This window comes from Ascochyta rabiei, chromosome 9 (genome assembly GCF_004011695.2).
Source record: "Ascochyta rabiei chromosome 9, complete sequence".
NCBI classification, from domain to species: domain Eukaryota; kingdom Fungi; phylum Ascomycota; class Dothideomycetes; order Pleosporales; family Didymellaceae; genus Ascochyta; species Ascochyta rabiei.
Genome location: NC_082413.1, coordinates 1,072,745 through 1,082,817, shown reverse-complemented (window position 1 = coordinate 1,082,817; position 10,073 = coordinate 1,072,745). Strand labels below are relative to the sequence as shown.

The window sequence follows — 10,073 nt, the reverse complement described above, 5'->3', positions numbered from 1 at the left end:
GATCTAAGAATTAGATAAATTGTGTAAAGTAGACAGGCCCTTAGTAGAGATACTTGCAATTAGCGTGTTATAAAGCCTGCAGACAAGAGTCTTATAACTAGCTTAGTGTCCCTATAATAAAGAGGGAGAGCAGATAGCTCTATATTACGTTAGCTTCTTTAAAGGTGTAATTACTAAAAACAGAATTGCGCATAACGATCTTCTCTAGACAGTGCCACGACAGACAACGGTCGAGGCAGGAGACCTTGTCTCCAACGTCCTGTGTTCGTATGTGGAAGCTTTGGCATCTGAGATGTGTATATAGCCGTGTGTGAGGGATGGGTCTGAGTGCTTTAGCTCGCTTGAGGATGGTGCACTCGTGTAATTCACTTTTTTTGTGTTAAGGCATGTTGGACTGGCGGTTGGTGGATGGTTGAGATTGTTTAGACGTGGTGGAGGGTCAAGGTTGTTGTAATTGTGGTTGAGGGAAACGCAGGCTGGCAGGGCTGCAAATGCGGAACAAGCTTTCCGCGGTTGTGGCTTGATGAGCTTGGCCTCGCCCCACAATGACTCTCACCACCATCACAGTACTCCGATACCCCTTCACGGCGGCTAAGCGACAGTATAGTTGACCGCAGGTGCGCTGTTAAGATAAGTTCATCCAGCAATGATGTTCTCACAAACTGTGATGCTGCGATCGTAGCCGCATCGGGCGAAGCCGCGAAGCGCAGAGTCCAGCCCTCAATGAACCCGTAATCGGAAGGCACGATCCCCTAGCCTCGTCATTCAGCGCGTTATTTCCCCACAACAATTCTTCGATCGACATCTTCTGACGTCTCGCAACCTTCCACCACACTGCCCACTCTCCCGCTCGAACCTCAGTTGCTTACTAAAACGTGTTGTCGAGGGTCGATCGAACGGTGTCTGTCGTGTGCTCGTCTACCGTTTGCGATGAACTGTCCTTCGCGCACAGATCCGGAATTTCCGGAGGGTTACAATCAGAACCCAAATGCACTCAATGCAGATGCAACGACAAGAGCGGATCTGGGATATTTGGCGAATACAAGAGCGAGGGATGATCATCGGATAGATTGCCACAACGCGGATGCCGATATGACAATAGATCAACGACGAGCGACTGACGAAGATGGAGGCTTGCAACTCAAGGCATTCGGTGGCCTGCGCAGAAGGAGCGATGCAACGAGAAAGTCGAATGCCGGTACCGCCGAAGCAGCCATCAGGCCGTCTGCTATCTTCACTGTGGATCGGGATGTTGCTCAGTCAAGGCGTCGTGGAGGCATCTTCGGTGGTGCCATTGAAGTTGTCCGCAAGTATCTGAAGTTTGTGGGGCCTGGCTTCATGGTAGCTGTAGCGTATATTGATCCTGGTGAGTTTACCCTGATCCAAAATCGTGCACTACCCTCGTGGCTGTCTCTGTCTTTGTTGATTACGCTAATTCGATCAAGGTAACTACGCTACTGATGTCGCGGCCGGTGCTTCGTTCGAGTTCAAGCTGCTTTTCATCGTGTTGATGTCCAACATTTTCGCCATCTTTCTCCAGTCCCTTTGTATCAAGCTGGGTTCTGTCACCGGCATGAATCTTGCAGAAAACTGTAAGGCTCATCTGCCGCCGTGGCTGAACTACATACTCTACTTCTTCGCAGAGTCAGCGATTATCGCGACTGACATCGCCGAGGTAAGTCATGGTATCTCTGGACCATGGGCCAAGCTGACAATAAATAGGTCATTGGTACCGCGATTGCTTTGAACATCCTGATAAAGGTCCCTTTAGTCGCCGGGTGCGCCATATCTATCGTGGACGTCCTTATCATCCTTATTTTTTACTCCCAATCTGGCACGATGCGTGCCCTGCGCGGGTTTGAGTTTTTTGTAGCGTTGCTTGTGCTAGGCGTTGTGGTGTGTTTCTGTTTTGAGCTTAGCAAAATCCATGCCTCCGTTGGACAGGTTTTCCATGGATACGTTCCCTCTTCGACGCTGGTCAAATCTCAGGCGTAAGTACTGCACACCTTCTGGAAGATAACAACTTACCATACGCAGGTTGTACCAAGCCTGTGGTATTCTGGGCGCAACAGTCATGCCGCACAGCCTTTACCTTGGCAGTGGTATCGTTCAACCACGCTTGCGCGAATACGATGATGAGCATAACTCCACCTCGTTTCACGACGCAGACGTCGAATCTTTGGTCGATGAACTGAAGTACAAACCTTCTCTCGCCGCCATCAAACACTGCATGTCATACAGCATTGCAGAACTTGCCATATCGCTCTTCACCTTCGCCCTCTTTGTCAACTCAGCAATTCTCATCGTTGCTGGCGCCTCGCTTTACGGTCAGTCTGAAGCAACAGATGCGGATCTGTTTTCTATCCACAGTCTACTTTCTCGGTCGATTGCTCCAGTTGCGGGTACTCTGTTTGCGCTTGCGCTTCTCCTCTCCGGCACTTCGGCTGGAATAGTATGCACCATCGCCGGTCAGATGGTATCAGAAGGTCAGCTGAACTGGACTCTCAAACCTTGGATCCGCCGTCTCATTACACGATCGATCAGTATCACGCCGTCGATCATCATCGCTGGCGCTGTTGGACAAGAAGGACTTAGCAAGGCCTTGAATGGCAGTCAGTTTGCACTGAGTGTTATACTGCCCTTTGTCAGCGCACCGCTGATCTGGTTCACTTGTCGCGCGCAGTACATGAAAGTCGCTGTGCGGCCCGGCGACGATGTGTCTCTTAGCACTGGAAGAGGCGCAGATGTTGACGGAGGCGAGTATGTGCAGATGCGAAACCACTGGATAATAACAGCATTCGCGGTGGTTATTTGGGGCGTTATTTTCGTCATGAATGTCGCGGCGTTGGTATTTGCAGGTATGGGCGTTGCTTGAGCTGGGTTGACCAAAGTCCAATACTCCGCCTTACAACTTCAACATCTCTGTCCGGTTCGTGACCGTGATGAGCAGCCGCTCGTTCTTTACAAAGCAGGGACTGCCGCATCAGTGACGACGCTACGATCAGGAGACGAGCACCCGTCTCTTCCACGGTAGCAGCGGCGTGTGATGGCTCAGTTGTAAACAACAGCAGCACGCAGAGGCAGCGACAGTGGTAGTAGTAGTAGTAGTAGTAGTAGTAGTAGTAGTAGTAGTAGTAGTAGTAGTAGTAGTAGTAGTAGTAGTAGTAGTAGTAGTAGTAGTAGTAGTAGTAGTAGTATTGTCTACAAACAGGTTTTGTTACCGAGCAGGTAGGCGTGGAGGGAGTCATTAGTTACATGGATATGGTATTCACTGATGGTACTACTCTGTCTCCTCATCACTACGTTCTTACGAGCACGCCTCCATTAAATTTTGTTTGGCGTGTTCTTCTCATTATGGTATACTGTTCGTCTTCACAACTCACAAGACAAACACGACTAGTGAGAATGCCACTAGCGCACAACAGTAAAAAGATTCGCAATTTTTCTTTTCGCCATTTGATGCAGTACAGTTCCGGAACTACTATCGCTCTTCGATATAACTTGGGCAGGGTTGGTCGAGAGCTGCACCTATTGTGCTCATCAAAACAAAGTCTCAGCATGCGTTGAAAAGGCTTGGGATAATTTGGATAGTAGGCTTCGTGCTTCTCAAAAGTACTTGCGATAGAATTCCGCGATATCAAGCCATTATCTTCGTTGGTGTGCAGTCGATGGTTTGAAGACAAAGCACAGGCACTCTTGTTCCTTTCACCTAAAATCACGTCATATTGTTCTCCTCTAATGACGTATGGACGATTTGGTGTTCTTCCAATGTCTATTATTCTATTGTTGCTTGCAGGCACGCTTGTATCTTTACCTTTCAGCAACTTGAGCTCCTACAGTATATACAACGACGTCGGTTACTGCGCACACTGTACAACGATTTTTTGTAGCAGCACGATCACGTATACTTCAGCATGTCTTTCGCAAAACCCTGTCTCGAGGTCGACCCTCTGGATGCGCCAGAGTTTTACGACACCCTTCCGCCAGGCACTCATATCACCGTGCCTTTCCCGGTCAACAATCACCCATCTTGAACCACGTACCCTTACGCTGGCGTAGATATACCGGAGATTTTCGATAGCCTCATAGTCCCCTATCTCCCCAACGCCCGCCTGGAAACCGCTCCTTATGCTGCAGCGGTAGATAGCATCAGAATGACTAACAGATACTTCGAGCTGGTGGGTCGATACAGCGGCACAGAATGGCCTCTCACCGAAAAGCTCGTGCAACAGAAGGATCGAGAGTGAAGGACAAGATGCACAGGGCTGAGAATGGCACAAATGAAGCAGTCTTCCCTCCGAATCTTTTCCCCAGGCCTCCCGATCTTCGCACCCTTTTCGTGAAGGAGGCCATGAGTAACACAACAAATGACAATCTGAACGCTTCGTGGATAAGAGCTTGCAAAGATCTGCATATCATGTACGATGAGACGAGAAAGCATTACCTTGGATATACACGCGACGAGCTGGTCAAGAAGGCGAAGCTCCGAAACGACAACTCCTGGTTGATACTCGAAATCTTCAAGCGCTATCTTGTTTGCTGGGACCATGCCGTGGAGCAACCTGAGGATGTGCAGCCAACACGGGCTGAGATGGAAGCATTTTTCGCGGAGGAAGAAGTCGAAAGGAACAGTACCACCCTCGTGGATATCTGCCACGCCTTCCCGTACGCAAGCAATGTGCAAATGCTCGTCTACCGCATCGAGCGCTTCGCTACCCTCAAGCCTCAGCCATCTGGAAAGACGGCAGCCGGCGCTGATGATCCCGTCGAGAGCAGATACAAACGCAATGCAGTGCCGAGTGAGGATGAGTTCGCACACGTCATCTCACACCATCTTCTGATGGAAAAGGCATCCATCCCGTTCCCCGAGCTCCTGCGGTACTGGTCCAACAGCGGTTCGTAGCAATTTATCGCTGACTTCCTCGTCGCTTCCGCACAGCCAGATGTAACGACTGGTCTATTCATTCTGATGTCCCATGAAGGTCCGGGCACCGACGAGATCTACGCTGTCACGGATGACACACTGAACAGCTACACACTTGAAGACGTTGCTTGGCGCTTTCCAAACCGTGTGTGGTCTCTTGACCAACTTCGCGACATCATGACAGGCGTTGCTTACTTCGACGAGAATGAGCAGCGGTACTTTCCGCTGTATGAACAGACTGAGGATGTTGCTCGGGGCGAGGAATGGCAATTCATGACAGCTGAGGAAAGCATGCCCTACCGAAATAGGATGCGCATTGCTGTCACCTGGGATCCAGAGGCCATTGACCAAGAGTATACCTGGAAAGTGGATGCATATCAGTAAATGAGGAGGCCTGAGCCGTTGCAGTTTGGTGGCATCGTTCAGGTCGAAACAACGCCTTACGAGCTAGCGTCGCCGACTGAGGTGGCTACTTTCTTCGGCGGATCACCACCACCCTTACCCACAACACTTCTGTGCCAAGCGTCGTAGATGCGGCTGTACAAACTACTCCTATGCCTCCTCCATCCCCACCTCCCATAGCAATAGCTGCCGATCCAAGCGGCACAACGACACCTCCCGGCTCACCATCACGAGCAACTGAGTCAATGGTGGAGGTGAGTAGTAGTCGGCCTCGAAAACGAGGCGCAAAGGGTCCTCCCGAGTCTTCAAAGGAACCGAAGAAGGCGCGCATAGCCGGGAGCAATGTCAGGATCCGGTGCTCGCAGAACACGCAGAAGGGGGTGCGGTGCAAGAAGTCGAAGGCGCGCATTGAAGGTGAGACGCAAAGAAATTGTGGTGTTCATAACCGAGCGTAGGATTTTCTGCTGGGAAATTGTAAAGTCAGTGTAGTGCGGAAGTTGCCTGAAACATATCAATTGTACATTTTTATCAATGTTTGGAAATCGTTGGAAATACCACCTTGTTCTTTGCTCGTTTCGGGGTTGTGGTCGTGGTGTTTTGCGAGATGCTACACCTCGAGAACTAGCTCTGGATGCACATAGAAAATGATGTTCGGTGGCTACAAATGTTCTTGTTTGCTAGCGCTGCTTATGGGGCAACTCAATTTCCGTCCGAATCAATGGGAAAAAAGCTTCAATCTATTCGCAAAAGGGGCGCTGAATGTCAAGTCTAAGAGGAGGATGCTAGGCGAAAATCGCATCTAGGAGGACGTCGACAGGGACTTCGAGAACCTTGAGCTGTCGTCTAAGAGCGACGATGTGGACGATGGCTCAGTATTGAAGCCATCAGAAGCTCGCCTAATCGGCAAGAAGTCACACAAAGGTCCCCCACGCGACAAGGCATCAGAGAGGATATAAAGAGCTTTGTCAAGAAGATGTGGGCGAGAAAGAGGGCGAAGGCGCTGCATACCTTGGCTACCGATATATCTACGATTTCCGCCAATTCGTGATATCGCCACTCATCCTACATCACTTCAACAAGTTGGGCAACAACGGCCGTGGTGTTCGACAAGAATCTGTACTCAAGTACATAAAATTTCCTGCGCTAGCGTTGTTGTCTATGCAAAGACCGTGCCCAGCAGGGCTCGGTAGCTGCCTTAGCGTAAAAAACAACACCAAGATGAATGGTCGACCCACAGATCGAACGCTGGCCGATAATTTTGCTAAAAAAATGGTAGCTTCTCTTTGATCTGTCAGAGGTGTGAGTTGTGGTCAACAGCAATGTTTTCAGCTGATAACTCACTGAGCGTGTCATCCTTAGTGCAGGGGCCATGCTAATCCTGCGACGTGTTAACTCGGTGCTTTAACAGACATGGAAGTAGGCCATGATTCAAGATTTAACATACTTCTCTGTATCGTTTCAAATTGACCATATGCCCGAAGGCGAAAGGAAATAGAATTTTATAATTTATATCCAAAATAAACTCCAAAGGCTGGTCGCCTGCGGCAGCCTGGCCCCACTCATTATCTCGAATTTTCGCTGGGCTACTGGCTGCCAAGCGGCCATCGGATGTGCCGTAAACGCGCGCATTCTGCACGGCCCCTCGATATGCAGACTTTCTGTCCAATAATTCAAGAGTTTGTGCACAACGCGACATTGCCGCATTGTTTATGGTTCTCTCTCAACCTCTTTTTCGGGCATATGATAAACTGAAATTGGTACTGAGTGTAGGTTGTTTGCATGCAGCTGTGGAATGAGTGTACAGCAGTTAGATCAAGCATTTGAGCTCTTACAAGCTGGTATCTAAACGCGCTTTTGGAGCGCTCATCTACGCCACCACTTCACGCTACTTTTCCTAACCTTGTTCTCCAACTGCTCCTTCCATGATGTTCCCCGCTCGGTCGGTACGGGATTCTTAGAAGTGTGCCTCGTGAACACTTAGACAGACGCTGCGTCGCCACCCTCCTCGTCGTCAACCACGGGGCTGCGTTGACGGTAAACAACATTCTCCCTTAACCGCGGCCTTCTCTTTCCCCTTTGATAATGGCACCTCCAGTAGAACGACAAGACCCGACCATTCGGCAAGAGGCTTGGTCCTGCCCTCCGTCCAAGAAGTCGCTTCGTGCGCGGCCTTCTTCGGGTCGTTCGGCACAGTGCCTCCCTGACCCTAGGGTCTTTGCATGAAGCGACGTCTCTTTCCAGGTGCAATGTCGTCCTTTCTACTGCCAATGCAGTCCTTCAAGGTGTCGGTGTCAAGCATCCTCTGAGAGACATTAGAGGCGACAGAGCATAGGCCTACGAGGCCTTAGAGTTGTGTAAGTTGAGGCGCTCATGGATGTGCAGATAATTTTTGAGGCCGCTCTAGAGATTGCGTCCTGTGGTTGTGCGAGATAGAGGTCTAGCGACAACGTTGACGGCGGATGCTTGTTGCCGTTATGTCTTCTCCATACAAAGATTCTGAAAAGGATCTATACTGAAAATGCCTCCTCACTTTACACGTTGAAAACGAGTTCTCTTGTCCGATTCAATAGATATCGAGGTACTGTTTACGGGCTATTTGCTGCAGTGTGCGGTATTTGGACGCTTCCAACCGCTGCAGCTGTGCCACCCCTCCATCTGAATCTCGTTTGCAGCTTTTAACAGCCTTCAAAGCAGCAAAGCATCTTCAGTTATGTGTACGCTCATGTGCTCGCTTAGGCACCGACTGTGTTTATATTGCTGTAAGCTGTGCTGATTATAGTTTACTAGATTAGCTACTATAATTATTATGCAAAGAAACGCTCTAACTGTTAGGACGGCTGCTAAGGTAAGATGGTAACCTACTAGTATGTGTCACAACCTACTAGTAGATTCCATTAACCTTAGTAGAACCTTTCTTTACTTACCTTTACTTTTACTTATAGAGAGTACAGGCCTTACTACTATAAGTAGGTCTCTCTCTATACCCTCTTATAGCTCGCGGTCTACTATTTTATCTACTCTACTTTTAAATCTATTAGTTTACTAGATTGCTACTATTCTGCTTATGAAATATACCCTATATTAACAACGTTGTATTATTTAATATAGATTAAACTTAGCTATAGTTACTATAAGTACTATAAATAACTTTACTACTAAGGTTGTAGTAAAAGAAGAATATAGAAGGTTTTTTTCTATTTAAGTTGTACATTGTTATGGACTCAGACCTTGTCTAAGCCTTAAGCGAGATAGAGCGGTTACGTGCCCTACAGACATATTAGAAGGACACGCAACATGTAACCTCCTTAAAAGATACAATACTATATTAACCCTTATTATATCCTACCCTAAGGCTAGTCTATAATATTTATATCGTTTCTTCTAGAAGAATAGCTAGCAGTTACGTCTGTACTATGTTAGCTAGTTCCTAGAATAACTCCCTAGATAAATCTGTCCCCTTAACCTTTAGAAATTTATAGCCTAAATATTGTAGTTTATAACTAGCTAATAGTAAGCCTTAAGTGCAACTAATAAGCGTATAGTATTACTTAAATATAATACCTCTAATATACATGCGTTTATTAAGTCCCTAGAATAAATAGCTAGTACCTATACTAGACCTACGTCTACAGTCCTACTATCCTCCTTAGAAGTAACGCTGTACCCCTTAACGTCTACCCTAGCTCCTAACCTACCTTATAAATTGCTGTTTTTAGTATCTGCTCTAGGCCTGTATACATCTATACAGACGTCTATAGCCTATAGGAAGCCTCTTCCTATAGGTAAGGCGTTTACTAGGGATAAATCCTTATTTAAGGTGTAGCAGGTTATAATAGAACATAAGCTACAGGCAGACGTATCCTATATTAGTAGGCTATAGAATATATATACCTTTATATAGTCTAAGCTTAGTATATCTATATAATATAATATAGCACTATTCTATAAGATTAGGGGTACCTAAGGCATGTAGAGCCTAGAGGACTTCCTTACATACCTAGAATTCTGCTACAGCAGCAATTACAGCTAGACACATGCCTAGGCAAAACTAGAGAGTATCTATTAGGGTACTAACAGATTATTCTTAGATTTCTTTATCTAGTTTAAACAGCTACTAGTGCAAAGTAGCTGCCTTTACTAGGATAGAGAACAGCGCCTATTTAAACTCTACTAGGCCTTAAACACTAATATCTGTAATATATTAATAAACTGAGAAGTAACTTATCTAGACTATAATATAGCTGTTATAGAGTATAAGTCTATTACTGTAGATGTTAAGACTATAGTTATTGAAAAATAGCTGCGCTACAGCCTAGCCTAGGTACTGCCTAGGCATAATAAAGATAGTAATATTAAGATAACAGTTATATCTACAGTGCGTACTACCAGCAGTGCTAAGCATAAGGGTTAGAAGTAGTTTACTCCCAACTAGGCTACGTAGGTCCCTAACAAGGTATTCTAATAATGTTAGGAGGCTAGCCTTTATACCTGTTGCGGCGAAGAAGGATATATTTACTAGAGTTACGCTAATACAGTAGTGACTATAGTACAGGCGGTAATAATTTTAAGTAAGAAAGAGGCTAGTTTATATAGGGGAAACTAGCTGCTTCTAATACAAGTCTAAGTTAGAAGCGCTATAGAAGTATTGTGCCGGTGTATAGACTAACTACCTTGGTAATTACTGGTAAACAGGGGGGATAACCTCGGCAATCCCTCAGATGCCAGGTATAAGAGGGGCATCCATCCA

At 46.9% G+C, this 10,073-nt stretch overlaps 3 protein-coding genes across 3 annotated transcripts, besides 5 other annotated features; 2 read left to right on the top strand and 1 right to left on the bottom strand.

Moving 5' to 3' along the window:
- Window positions 1-930: 930 nt before the first annotated feature.
- EKO05_0005896 (NRAMP-like transporter smf-3) lies at window positions 931-2,875 on the top strand (the record flags this gene model as incomplete). The annotated part of the gene is made up of 4 exons (XM_038939615.1): window positions 931-1,366; window positions 1,446-1,675; window positions 1,723-1,991; window positions 2,038-2,875. 4 exons carry the CDS (start codon window positions 931-933, stop codon window positions 2,873-2,875), a joined length of 1,773 nt encoding a protein of 590 aa, XP_038798912.1.
- A 217-nt stretch (window positions 2,876-3,092) lies between these two features.
- Window positions 3,093-3,197: a tandem repeat.
- A 1,004-nt stretch (window positions 3,198-4,201) lies between these two features.
- Window positions 4,202-5,308, top strand: EKO05_0005895 (uncharacterized protein; the record flags this gene model as incomplete). The annotated part of the gene is made up of 2 exons (XM_038939901.1): window positions 4,202-4,895; window positions 4,983-5,308. The coding sequence occupies 2 exons, from the start codon at window positions 4,202-4,204 to the stop codon at window positions 5,306-5,308; spliced, it is 1,020 nt and encodes a 339-aa protein (XP_038798911.1).
- A 1,161-nt stretch (window positions 5,309-6,469) lies between these two features.
- EKO05_0005894 (uncharacterized protein) lies at window positions 6,470-6,697 on the bottom strand (the record flags this gene model as incomplete). Its single annotated transcript, XM_059636689.1, has 1 exon — window positions 6,470-6,697. One exon carries the CDS (start codon window positions 6,695-6,697, stop codon window positions 6,470-6,472), a length of 228 nt encoding a protein of 75 aa, XP_059492672.1.
- A 1,455-nt stretch (window positions 6,698-8,152) lies between these two features.
- Window positions 8,153-8,408: a dispersed repeat.
- Window positions 8,237-8,264: a tandem repeat.
- A 128-nt stretch (window positions 8,409-8,536) lies between the features above and the next one.
- Window positions 8,537-9,972: a dispersed repeat.
- Window positions 9,202-9,260: a tandem repeat.
- Window positions 9,973-10,073: the final 101 nt, after the last annotated feature.